This window comes from Cygnus olor, chromosome 11 (genome assembly GCF_009769625.2).
Source record: "Cygnus olor isolate bCygOlo1 chromosome 11, bCygOlo1.pri.v2, whole genome shotgun sequence".
Lineage (NCBI taxonomy): Eukaryota > Metazoa > Chordata > Aves > Anseriformes > Anatidae > Cygnus > Cygnus olor.
Genome location: NC_049179.1, coordinates 14,999,317 through 15,012,803, shown reverse-complemented (window position 1 = coordinate 15,012,803; position 13,487 = coordinate 14,999,317). Strand labels below are relative to the sequence as shown.

The window sequence follows — 13,487 nt, the reverse complement described above, 5'->3', positions numbered from 1 at the left end:
GCATGCTCCATGGCAGACAAAAGCCTCGGCATTTTTCTGAAGGTTGTTTGCACAATAGAAATTCCTGAGAAATGTGCACCAAGTCTCTGAGAAATATTAGAAAAGTGAAGGTCAGGAAATGGCTGAAGGTCTCTCAAGGTGTTTTTGTATTTTCTCAAACCACGCGCTCCGTGTATCCATATGTCTGACAGCTTTCCAAGTCCTCCTCATTCCTTCTTCATGGCTCTTAAACTGTTTATTAGACAGCTCTGTCTCAGAGCTTGAACACAGGCTGCAGCTGTATGGTGGTTTGTTTGGATACAGAATTCAGCTCGGTTGTGTTCTCCCAAAGTACGGTGTGGCGAGATGACCCTCTCCAGACCTTAGTGTGAAGATCTGAACAATCTAAAAGGAGAAAGCTGTAGGAGAGTCAGAACTGCCTAGGTTGGAGAATCAGACTTGTTTTGGTGCTGCAAATTTGCCCAAGCATTTTGTTGGGCTACAGCAGCACAGGACTTGTCTTGGAGAGGATCTGTGTGATGGCTGATTGCAGGTGACCATCCTCATCTCTCTCCCTGCCTCCTCTTATAGGGGAGTCCAAAATCACAGCTGTCCTTTGGAGGCTACCCGATGAAGAGGATGCTGCTTGGTGGGGCAAAGGTGGGTCATGCTGCATCCACAGGGATGCAGCCCTGTACCAAAATGCCACCGCAGCGATGCAAATGGACAGGCTGGGCAGGAGCGGGTTTTTCAGACCTCCTCTGTGTCTTGCGATCCCCTTGCAAGAATGCAGAAATGCATTATTTAACTTAATCTTTACCACAGTCTGTGGCGGGGGTGCTCACTGGCGCTCAGCAGCTGCCTGCTCACCTTCAAAACCCGTGCTGGAGCATCCACCTGGGTTTCTGCTTGGGCGGGTGCTGCCCCGCTGCCCGACATACACAATGGATGTACATTCCCATCCAGTCTGGATGCTCTCCTCTTACAGACTTCGCAGTATTAGAGTGCAGATTTCCTTTGCCTTATTTAGTTTTGGAAAAAAAGGGGTTTGTTTTGTCTATCCGTGCAAGTGCCAGAAACAGAATTTTTAAATCACTTTCCAAAAAGCTGATTTCTTTTAAGAAAAGAGCAATTTAAATTGTAATTATTCTCTTTTGCTGTCTGACAAATTTATTATCTCCTGCGTTTAGTGCCCATAAGTGGGTTTTGACTTGCTTAAGAGAGGGAGAATTTTTTCCTTTCATGTGCTGCTCCATTAGTTCCTATCAGAGCCGCAGTTTAAAATGTTAATATGCCTCAGTATTTCTGCAGATTGCATCATTTTCAGTGTTTCATAACTATATGGCAAAAGTAATTTGAAACAGATAACAATAGTGCTGTCTGTTTCAGAATAACCATGATTTCCTTGTCATTAAGAGGTCTGTTAGCGGGGAGAGGAGGAGGAGTTTTATCTGGACGAGTTACAGATCATATGGTGCAATTGAGTGCGTTTTTTTTTTTTTTTTTTTGGTTTTTTTTTTTTTTTTTTTTTGCTTTTTCTTTTCCTTCTCTTGAAATCCGCAGCACTGGACTTTGGTTTGGATATGAAACGATTGGATAGTTTCAAACTCCAGTCTGCACAAAGCGGCTCAGCGCTTCCAGATGGTTTCAATAAGGAGCCCAGAACTGTCGCATCAGCAGCCGATGGCCCGGCTGCCGCTCGCGTCTCCTCTCCATTTTGAGTAACTCGCAGAAGAGGGGAGCGGAAAGAATTATTTACTTGTTGGAGCTTTTGTTTTTTTTGAATCTTTATCTCCTGATTGTCTGGTGCATTGTGTTTCTGAGCCTATATTATATGTAAACATGCATGTGGCATTCAGGAGATTGCTTAAATAGATGGACAAAAGGGACTGGAAACCTTTGTTCTGCTTCGTCCAGGCTGAGCCTGTGTTCTGCGTCCCCTCTGCGTGCCCGGGTGTCCATACAGCAGCGTGTAAGGCAGGATTTCTAGCCTGGAACAATGCAGCAAAAGCCCCACCTAAAGTGGGAAGGGAGGGATGGTCTCCCAAGTGGGAGTGTGTCTGGCACATTATCTGCTATTTGTTTATATTATGGTGGTAGTGGTTTTTTTTTCATTTCTTTTTTTTTCTTTTTTCTTTTCTTTCCCCCAGCAGTCAGGTCTGGAAATTAAGATGAGATGGACTTCGGGTGTCTGTAGTCGTCACTGGCCTCCTGATCTTGGCTGTGAGTCAGGAACATAACCACAGAAGAAAACTCTTGGAACAAATTAGGGATTTGGAAGCTTAAATTTGAAAAGAGAGGAGAGGGAAGGGGATTTTTCTTACTGGTTTATTTGGGTTTTTGTTGATCATTTCTCTCTGTGGCTGAAGATGTAGAGGAGTCCAAACAGATCAGTTGGCATTAGCCTCTTAATCTTCACCAGATCAAAACACGGTAATTAGGCAGGGAGGCAGGTCACCCTGAGTCACAGGCCGGGCATGGGCGCGCACCGCGTCCTGGGAGTCGCCCTGCCCGGCAGCTCCCCTGGCCAGCGCTCGCCACCCGCCTGCACCGTGCACCTCGAGTTGCTGTTCCCTTCTGCCCCGTGACGGCCTGCGCTGGGTAACTTGTGGCTTTGGGCCACACAAAGGTGCTCCTGCAGAGCTCAGAAAAACTGTCCTCCTCTTTTTAACTTCCTGCTGTGACGATTGAGCCTCTCTCCCAGTGCGTCTCCCCCACCTCCTTTGGCTAGAGACATTTCTCGTTTCTCCTTACCTTTAGGAAGGGTAAGTTTGCGTGCAGCCGCAACAGACTGAGTGTTGATTCAGCTACAAGCCTGACTTCTCTCAGCATCCCCGTGGAAGATGCCCTGTGGCAGTCAGCAGTGATGCTCAGTGGCAGTCTGCTCTGCAAGGCAGGCTTTGCTTGAGCCCCGTGAGCTGAACATTTCCTTCTGGTTGTCCGAGGGGCCCCAAGGTTCAAAGGTGAAGTGCGTTATCTGACAGAGCTGTGCGGTTGTCATTTGGGTGAATCTTGGCCAGTGGATGAGGAGAGGCCGTATATCCAACCAGCCATCATTGGAGTGATCTGGAAACAAATTTAGACAACTGCTGTGCTGGTTTTAAAAAAAATAAAAATAAAAAAGTTGCTACATAATGAAACGTTAGAGCATCACTAAGGCACAGCGACTGCTGCAGATTCCTGTACCTGACCTAAATTCACACGCTTTGTTTATAGGTTCCTGTCTTGTAAATTTAGATTTGAGGAAATCCCTGCCTTTTATGGTAGCGTTCGAGGGGCTGGAATGCTGTCACAGCCACTTCTGATTCCTCATCTTGACAGGCACATGATTGCTGGGATTCATTACTTGTGGAGAAAACTGGTGGCTCCAGAAAGTCCCCAAAGCACTACCACATTTCGTGTGTTCTAATACTGAAAGCAGAAGCTCTGCTCGTTACTGAGGAGAACAGAGTCATCAGCGGAGCGCTCGAGCTGGGGGTTGTTGCCGTAAGAGGGGCTTGGAGAGGAGATCCTCCCAGTTCAGTGTGGTAGAGATGAAGCTTTGGGTTGTGAGGGAGAGCCTGGAGCCTCACGAAATTGGGGCGGGATGCCTCGCGTTGACTAGGTAAGAGCCCCTCATCTCTCATCAGAGGAGGTGACCCACTGGGAGTCCCTGGCCTTCTCTGGCCCCTGAGGACCTACTCGTGGCGCGATGCCCAGCGGTGGGCCTTGGGTGGTGGCTGGTCACCACCCCACAGAGCCGAGCTGTCTGAGGAAACAGACGCCCTTCTCAGCTTGCTTCCTGAGCCTGCTAGATCTAGAGGGTGATTACGTTTTTGTATAATCTGATTGTACTGATTGGCGGTGTCAGAACCAGCATAGCTCAAAACAGTACTTACCATTTCTGTGAACTCTCGCTCCTCAGCCTTTTACCAGAGGCACATACGTGTGTCAGCTCCTGAGTTACTCGCGGGCCGGCTTCTGGCAACATGGTCGGATGGGCAGGAGACTGGATGGCAACTGAAAGAGAGGAGCTCCAGTGCAATGGGATTCCTAGGTTTAGGCCTCCTTCGGAAAAATTTCCTTGCATTGACATGCCAAAACCTCATTTTTATCTGTCGGGAGGATGCGGGGCTGTGGCACCTCTACCAGAATTTGAGGCGGTGGTTACAGAATGGCCTGGGGCTGTTCCCTGAGGGGCTGGATGAAAACACTCAGCAGCCCCACAGGAGATGTACCAGCTCTCCGGGCTTTGATTAGGGTGGCTTTTTGAGATCTGCAATTAAATGGTGGTTTGATAACACCGTTTCCAATGTCTTAGTCACCTGCTTTGTGGCACAGGTTTAACAATTCCTGCATTTCCAGCTTTCTGCCCCAAACAAGCAGCAAGTTTGCTCAGTGCAAACTCCTGCACTCAAATCAAACTACAGAACCCCCCCCCCCCCTTTCCCTTTTCTTTTCTCTTTTTCTTTCTTTCTTTTTTCTTTTCTTTTTTTTTTTTTTTTAACCGCCCCCATTCTCTTTTGAATCGGTGAATGAGAGAATGTCTAAAGCCAGGGAAGTATGGAAAGATTTTCTCCCTGGAGAGGTCAGGGTGGGGTGGAAAGCGGAGGGGGCTGTGAGGGGGCAGTTTGAAAACAGGAAACCATGTGGCAGCGTGCACACAGGGCCCAGATGATGTGAATGAGCTATTGAGAGATGGGGAGAGACTCGCTGCCTTGCTCGGCATTAGAAAGACTGAAAAAACTGTGGGGTTTTTTGTTTTAAAGAAAAAAAAACTTCTGCCTTTCAGATTAGAATAAATGAGAGAAAACTGTATTTTTCTGAGAGCAAGGTACAGAAATCTAGTGCTTGTCTTAGTGCTGCAAACATTTAGAAACAAAAATGTAAATGGACGATTTCCTTTTTTTTTTGTGTGTGTGTGTGCACTGATTGAATCATAAGTTTCCATTCCTGTTTTGGGGAAGCGCTGAGCCTGAAGTTGTCTGTCTGTCATTCACCTGGCCCCAGGGGAGAGGGAAGAGCAGTCATTCTTCCTCTCCTCGCCGCCCTGAAAACACGTACCTTTGCTTCTCGGTCTCTTTGGACCAAGCAAACACACTGAGAGCCTGAAGCTGGCGGTGGAAGAAGCTGCTGAAGGAAAACTGCTGCTTTTTCTTCCCCACCTCCCTCCTTCTTTTTTTTTTTTTCCTCTCTCTCTGAAGAGATGAATCATGTTCCCAAAACTGCAAAGAAATTTTCAAAGCTGGGAGAACACTGGTGCAGTACTAAAAAGGCAAGTAGTGACGTCCCAGCTCAAACCAGGAGGGAGTGGCTTTATTTCATTATTTTCTTTCCTTTTGCCCTGTGCTGTCATTAGAAATTTAAACTAAACGCAAAACCGAGCCCTCCTGTCTGGTGAACGGTAGACTGGCTCAAAAAGAGGAAAATACCTTTTTTATTCTTTCTTTCACGTCCTTGTGCACTGAAAGAAAGATCACGTTGGTGACAGTATTTACTTTGGATACGGTGATCGCCTTTTTTTTCTTTTTTTTTTTTTTTCTCTGAATCAGACACGTCGTGGCTGAGCCTACCTTCTGCTTTCCCCTCTCGGAGCGTCCCTGTTGCACTCGTCTGGCTTCCGTTCTTTTCTCTGTCAGGATTTTCATTCTGGTGCTTTTTGGATATCAAAGTTGCCTGGAAAACTTTTTATTATTAATATAACAGGAAGGCTGATACCATTCTTAGCAGCTACAAAAAATAATAGTAATCATATACGTAGAAAGCTCTCTCGAAGTACCTTTTGTTTGCTATAAGTTCTTGCGTCGCCTGCATAAGCAAATCTGTTCCAAGAAGACTTTATCAGCCGGTCGCAGCTCTGGGATTTTCGTTTTCCTGTTAAGAGGCTCGGACAGGCAGGCGTGCTTCGGAGGGCGAGGAGACGCGGAGACTCCTCCGAGCACGCGTGCGAGCGGTCGGGAGCGCGCAGCACCGCGGTCACTCTGGAGTTCATGGTGGGCTCTGCTCCCCGCGCTTCGCCTCTGCTTGCGGCCGTGTGGACAAAATGTACGAACGCCACAAGAGGCGGTACAGCCTGTGCGACATTTCCAAGGTGGACAGGACTGTAGATGTGGTGTTGTTAAAGGTATGGTGCTTGTTTATGTCTGTTAACTTGCTCCTTCCTCGAGCGCGGCCCGCTGAGCCCCGAGCTGGGTGCTGTGGGGAGGGGGATCAGGTGGAAGAGCTCGCACCCTTTGGGATGCAGATGGGTTTGTGTGGTGACACTAGGCGTGAAGTGGCTTGATATTATCTCACAAGCAAATGATCCGCCGTGGCACGCAAGTATGCTTCTGGAGAGCGCTTTCTGGCCATCTTCCCTGTCCCCCTGTCTGCTGCCCTTAAGCACTCGTGTCAGGATTTGTAAACTTCACGCATCGCAGGTGGGTTTTTTTTGGTGCCTTTCAGTCAAGGCTTTTCATTTCCAGTGGTCGCTTTTGGGGTTGAAATGTCCTGTCATGTCACCCCCCCGCAATGTATTCTGCCAAAAAAAAGCGTGGTAGATCCTCCTTTGCCTCTGGCTTTTGTTTATATTTGAAGGGTGTTGCTGTTGATCTTAGTGTTTGGGTGGGAAATTTGACTGAAGATTGGTCAGAGCAAGAGCTTGGCTAATTGTCCCAGCGTTCCTGCTCTAATCTAAAATTAGCATGTGCTCCACCAAATGGCACAGTGGCAGTCTGGGAATGTCCTGTCTCCCTAACAGCTTTGTGGAGCTTCAGCAGTTTCCTGGCAAAGTGGATGGAAATCGGAAAGCAGCCAGAGGGACTGCAAAACACAGACTGCCTTAGATATCTTAACTCCTGGATGAGCATTTCCTTTCCCCCTCTCTTTCTCTCTCTGTTTTCTTTTCTTAGAAGAGGCGGTGGGTTTCTACATGATTGTGGGACTTCCTTTTTTATGGTTTTTGCTTCATGGCTTTGTGTCAGGGTTGAGACAAAAACCTCGAAGATGATAAATGTTTTTATTTTCAAATGATTCTGGTTATACTTCATGTGCACTAAAATTGACCAAACACTTGTTAGGTTAACTTGCAGTGTTTAGGAATAAAAGTGTTCATGTTGGTTTAGGTTTTGCCTTTTTTTTTTCTTTCATTGAATGTGTCCTTTCTTGTGTGACATCAAGCAAAAATAACCATAGCCCATTTTCTATATCAACTTGATCTTGTTGAGTATTTTTTTGAACTTTTATCTTAATGATGTTAGTTGCAGATTGAATCCCATGGGTTTCAATCTCTAGGTGACCCTATAAGTCATTAAAAAACACAGACATATTGTACACACACTGCTTCTGTGAAATATCTGTTTAATGATACTTGGGAAAAGAACTGGTACCTCTGACAACCTTGGTTGCTTATGTAAAAAGCACAATCTTTTTCTTTTTTTTTTTATTCATAAAGAAAATCTGGATGCCTGGGTTGAAATGTAACTCACTGTAATTATCTGACTTCAGTATTTCTGATGTCATTAGTTCCCTAAATTAGTTTTTGTTCAGCAAAGCTTAGATTTTATAACAAAGTATGGCTCTCGTTAGTTCCCACTAGTATTTTCCTAATTGAGTTTCAAAACTGTGGGTTATACTGTCTGTTCCTGCAAGTGACTCAGTGTCCATATATGTGTGCATGTGTGCACGCAGTGCTGCTCCGAACATCGGCTCTGAAGAGTGCAAATGTTTAAAATAGGAGGGGGCTAGTGACAGCTATGTTATAAGCAGCTTAGTCTTGATATTTAGTCAGTCTTGATGCTTTAGCTGGTTTCTATAACATAGCCAGTAGATTAAATTAAATTTTGATGATCCAGGGATCTAAGCCAGCACTAGACTGCGTCAGTGGCAGATCATCTCTTGACGTTAATGGGAGCTGGATCAGACCCTTAACAAGGGAGCTGGGTTTTTTTGGTTGGGATTTTTTTTGTTTGTTGGCTGGTTGGTTTTGTTTTTAATTAAAATACTGAAATAAAACTGTACCTTATGCAGCTCACTATATTTTGGTGTGTAAGAGGGTTTCTTAGGTGTTAAATATTGAATAGCAAATAAACATCCATACAACAAAACCAAATAGGATCCATTAATAATATTGGATCTGAATGAAGTTGCAACAAGATACCTGCTAAGCACGCAGCAGCTTTCATTTTGGCCAGTGCCTGACTTGTACAAGGTGTCTTTTCTTTGGGTTGTAGGTGAATATGTTCTTTGCTTCATTTTAAGGTGGGGAACTCAGTAATCATGATATAGGAAGGAAAAACAGCTGGTGGAGAAGGCAACTGGAACAAGTTGTGAACAAAGAAGATCATCTGTCATTTCGGCTGCCATGTGTTTATAGATGGTATTTTATTTGCATTGATTGCAACTGTTCTTAGATAAAGTTGCAAAAGACTTTTGGTTCCTACCGACTATTTTGTGATGCACATGTCTTCTGAGGTACCGCTGTGCTGGGGCTAAAATTTTCCATGTTTAGATTGTGCCTGAAGAAGTGGTTTGTGAAGTTACGTAAAAAACCTCAGCAATTCTGGGGGCTGATGCACACAGTTATTTTTTACTTTAACATGGTTTCCTCCTCCTCCCCGCATACAAAAGCAAAAGCCAGTGGGTAGGTCTGCATCCTAGCTCATTGTTGGAGGTAGGACTTCATCTGTACTGTAGCTCTTTTTGCTGCTGCAGCAGTGCAAACGTGGTGTGCTTGGTTACCAACGACAGCGGTTTTTGCCCCGGTACAGGGAACCCTGTTTGATGCGGAAATGGCGTAGAAATTTCACATCATCTTCCCCTCTGAGCTTGTAGTGGAGGAAGGAGAAGGTGTGGGTCAAGCGGGATATCTGTTTGTCTGAATGGTTCGTTGAGCTCTAAGCAGCACTGTGAAGGGTAAAGCAGTCTGCACGGCGTTATTCCAAGACCCCAAATGGGAAGTCGCAACGTGTCCATGTGTGAGTTGGCAGTCCTATCTCATTTTTTATGTTGTGCCTGCTACCGCAAATATAACTGTCAAGGGACAGAACACAGATACCACAGGAGCTGGCACCTTGCAAATACAAGCACAGTTAGAGACATGTTCAAATTTCGATGATCAGTTTGTTCTTCTCGGTTAGAAGATAAGAAGCGGGCTTGTTTTGAAAAAGGGAGACTGAGCAATCACAACCGGAAGTATTTTTTTAGTTGTTCGTTGACTGTATCAACATTTCAGCTTTGTAGATGAATACTCAAACTGTAATTGGTAGGTAGAAGGTGTAAAGTTTTTTTCCTAACTGGGGAAAACAAGGTTTGATTTAGCTGCTCTTCAGACTAGCAGATATCATTCAGTTTCCAGTTAAGGCACATAGCATTATTAGTGAAATTAAAATCAACCCAGTGTTCTAAAAAATAATTAAGACATTTTAAAATTAAGGAGGGTGGCGTTTTCCATCCATTATTCTGCTCCCTCCTTACAGGGCTGCTCTGTCAGCTAAACATCTGCAAGAACACGTAAGGCAAAGTACAGTTTGCAGCATCCTAAGCTAATAGTATGTGGAGAACATCCCAAAATTACCTGAGGCTAAGGTTTCTTTCATTGTTTTTGTTGTCATACTTGCAAAGCATTTTCATTTTTTTCCTCAATACTTTATGTTTTTGATTATTTGCACGTGTTCTTTCCTTCTTTGGGGGCTGGAGCTGAGGGAAGTGCTGTCCTTGGATGGCAGATATGCAGCATCTCATCAAACTTTGCAGCCCTAAAATAAATCTGAACTTTAATCCTGAAAACAGCATCTACCCACAGTGATTTCATTACTGAAGGGCCAGCAGGAGAGACGTATATTTACGATGATGTGGAGAACCTTGGCTTTATCTGTTTGTGCCTTGTGTAGAATCAGAATAGGGAAGATAACTAGGATGAAATGGATGTGTTTTCATCCTGGGCAGATACACGTTCATGTGAATTTTGCTCCCATTTTAGTCAAGAGTTGTGTTTGTTTGTGGGTTTTGTTTCGTTTTGTTCTATGCAAAGCCATTGCTGTTATTTTCAAAGCTTAATTAAAGCTTGTTATTAACAGGACTCATTCCGCTGCTGTGGGAAGATCCCCCAGCGCCAAGGGCTGGAAAACCTTCCTGGGGCAGACACTCACTTCCCCGTTTGGGACGGTGCCAGGGAGAAAAATGCACTCTAGGAATTCAGCATTACTCTTACACCACAATGTGCTAATTTATTCAGCCATCTAAAACGTCCTGTGGTTGGAGGAGCCTCTTCCTTTAGCGTAGTTCTCTATAGCACTGCGCGCTTGTTGCAGTGAGCGAGGTCACTTTGGACCTCCTTGACAAATTGTTGTCCTGATGGGGGGTCACCAGTGCTGGTTTTCTGAAAAGGCAGAAGGTTTGATGCAGCGTATTCGCAGTGTTGGATGGTAAATCTCTATAGAAACCATAGCAGGATTGCAAGTGTCGTCACTTTGTCCCTTTTGACATACTGGAGAATGGTCTCTGCTTTCCTCATCCACATGATAAAACCTTCCCCTAAAGCTTAAGGCAAGAAAATACACAGGGAGATTATAAAAAAATAAAGAAAGAAAACCTTCAAAAAAAATCTGGAATTTGTAAGGAAAGTGATATGTCTCAATATTAACTGGTAAGGTGACTATCAAAGCATTGCTTTGAGTTTTTGCTCTCGAGTTTTGTATAGATGGAGTTTGTTTCCATCAGTGGCTGCTGAAAGAGGATAGTGGAAATCCTTTCCTAGGTGCCCCAGCCCTCACACTCCTTTACAAAGAGGTTTGGAGGACCTTGAAAGGTGTTTTTTTGTGAAGGAGATGAAATTCACTTTAATTTCTAGTTCAGGTATTAAAGGCAACAACTAGTTGATGCCATCATCAATGGATCTGTAAAGTTAAAAGTTTGTCAGAATAAATGTCGAATTCCAGTCATGTCTACAAATTTCTTCAATGAAAACAGTATCCTATGGGAATTTTTTAGGAGCAGGTAGTTCCTAAAGAAGAGTTAAGATTCACATTAGGTTTTTTGAAAATAATTGTAAAATTTCTGATTATGAAACAAACTAGTTATAATTGCAGTTAAAGAAGCTTGTTTTCTGCTATTTTTGTCCTTCTGTGGGTATTTCAAATCTTTCCTAGTGTCAGTTACAGCTCAGTATGGTGCATAAGTACTTCACGATACACCAAGCCAGCTAAAATTGCTATACTAAATACTTTCCTTTGTGCAGTGGTGTCTGGTTTTAGCTACGAGTTAGACCTTAGCTTGGGAGCTGGGAAAAAAAAGAGAGAGAAATGGAAACTTGTACAATTAGGACAAAGTTAAAACAATATGGAAGTAAGATGAATCTCTAGAGATCTGCTAGGAAATGAAAGTTAAAATCATGTGGTTTCTTCTGCTCTGAGATGCTTCACGTTGATTTATATTGCTACCAGCGAGGCTGTCAAGTGCAAACTTTTAAAGTAGGGGAAGATTTCCTGAGAGGTCAATGTGTTCCTGTTATTGTGCAATGGAAGGGAAGTGCTATCAGAAGAGTTCAAACAAAACCAGAGGGAGGACTTTTCCGTGGTTATCTCCCGTCCTAAATTTTTTGAGTTATAGAAGGGCCCGGCAGCTGCTGGTGCTGCTGGCAGGTAGCTGCTTTGGGAAATCAGTGCCTTCCTCGGACGGGATGCTCTCGTATGGGGGCAATCCCTGGTAGGAGGCTGTGAAGGAGATAGCCGCTGGCCCCCAAAGCCAGTAGAGCAGAATTAGAAAGAGGCAACTTGGAAATGTCTTCTGAGAAGGAGGAACAGATTCTGGTTTGTGTGGGCAGGCGCTGCAGAGGACTGGAAGGGGTGGGATAACTCCCCGGGACAGATGGGTGCGCAGGGGGAAGGGAAGGAAGAGCCTGGGGGAGATGCTACAGAGGAAGGTCTCTGCTCCAGCTGGGGGAATACGGGCTGGTGGTCACTGATTGCTGCCACATGATGGAGAACATCGCGGCCCGTTTGTCTCGCAGATTGTCTAGCGCCGTCCTTTTCTTATGCAAAGAGGCTTCTGTACTAAGTCACTGCGAGTTTCAAATTAAACGTCTGCAGGAAGAGTGGCTCTGCGATTCAGGAAATACAGGCGTGCGTGCCCAGAACGAACAACCAAGCCGTCTGCTGCCTGCAGCTCCAGCTGGTGTCCTGAAGCCCTCTTTGGACATTTAGTCTGCGAGTGTTTCGCAGGCAAACAGAAAATCCTTTGGGATTCACTTTTTGATGCCTGGGGACATGCTTCCATGATTCATTCAGTGTCTGCACTGCAGATAAACACATTCAGGCTTCGGCATGGAAAAATAGCTGGTTCTCTCCTGGCGTTTTTTCAAAAGCTGCATATTGCAGCTCTGTTCCCAGGGACTGTTTCGTGTTCCCTTCTGCCATGTGAACACCGCCGCATCCTCTCTGCTCCCGCCGCAGCGATGTGGGATGCCCAGAGGCGATGGGCTATAATCAGTGTGGGCAAGGAGGAAAATGATTTTTTTTTTTATTGTCTTCTGCGGCCGTCAGCCTGCGGTCCCCTTGTCAGGCTTCTCATAGCGGAACATAGGCTAAGGGAAAAAGGAAGGGATAGTTTTGTTATGCATGTTGTCTATACATCTGTGAAATCCCAAAACAACCTCATTGCTGATTACTTCATACTGGTGCATTCCCCAGCCCTGGTGTTCTGGTGCTATTATGGTATTTTCTCTACAACCCGTGATGCCTGTACCCCCAGTCACTAGTCACAAGCGAATACAAGCAGTCTTCAGCAGTGGGTAGCGGGGTTTGTGTTTTCAGTATCTGTGGACCACCCAGTTTCCTGAGATCTTGCAGTAAACCTCCCCCAAATCCTGTCTGGTCTCCTTTTGGCATAGGGAATGCTTGTGTATAGTAGTGGTTTCCTTTGTTTGTGTTTTGGTGGCGATTATTATTATTCCTGAATTAGGGCTACTGAGATAAATATTTTGTTCTTAATACTTTATTTTGTACATAATCAGGTACATCTGAAACAGCACCTTAAACTTCAGTGTTACTTTCTTTTTACTGTTTTTTTGTAGAAAAAAGCAGACATTTTCAGTACTTGGCAAAGTCACAGGGCAGAGGATAGAGCTGGCTGGGTAATGGGAAAAATATTCAAATCTTTTTTGAAAAAATGCCAATGTCTATAATGCATTTTCAGTGAATGAGTCAACTGGTTCTATTAAAGGAAAAATATACTGTTAATTCAGCCTAATTTAATTTATTCTGTCACCAATCAACTGCTGCGCTGTAAACAATCTTGAATCTTCTCCTTCTTTGCTTGTTTTCTGCTGATTATTGAACAGGGTGCTTAGTTATCATTTTCCAATAGTGGGTATCAGTATAAACCAGGAGTAGTTTCCATAAATTTTATGGAGCTACATTGGTTTAAGAATAAGGAAGATCAGGCTCAATGTGTTCAGGATAGAGTTAGGTGCAAGCCAGTCAGAAGGAGGCAGAATTTGATTTTATATAGGAGATGGGTCATTCCTTCATTTGCGTGGACTTGAGCAAATTTGC

At 44.5% G+C, this 13,487-nt stretch overlaps 1 protein-coding gene across 1 annotated transcript in view; it reads left to right on the top strand.

Moving 5' to 3' along the window:
* The first annotated feature begins 5,270 nt into the window (after positions 1 to 5,270).
* AKAP13 (A-kinase anchoring protein 13) overlaps positions 5,271 to 13,487 on the top strand; it is a 76,894-nt gene continuing 68,677 nt past the window's right edge. Inside the window, exon 1 of the mRNA XM_040570335.1 lies at positions 5,271 to 6,082. Within this exon, the coding sequence (XP_040426269.1) occupies positions 6,002 to 6,082 (81 nt within the window). The 5' untranslated portion in view covers positions 5,271 to 6,001. The remainder of the gene's footprint in view (positions 6,083 to 13,487) is intronic.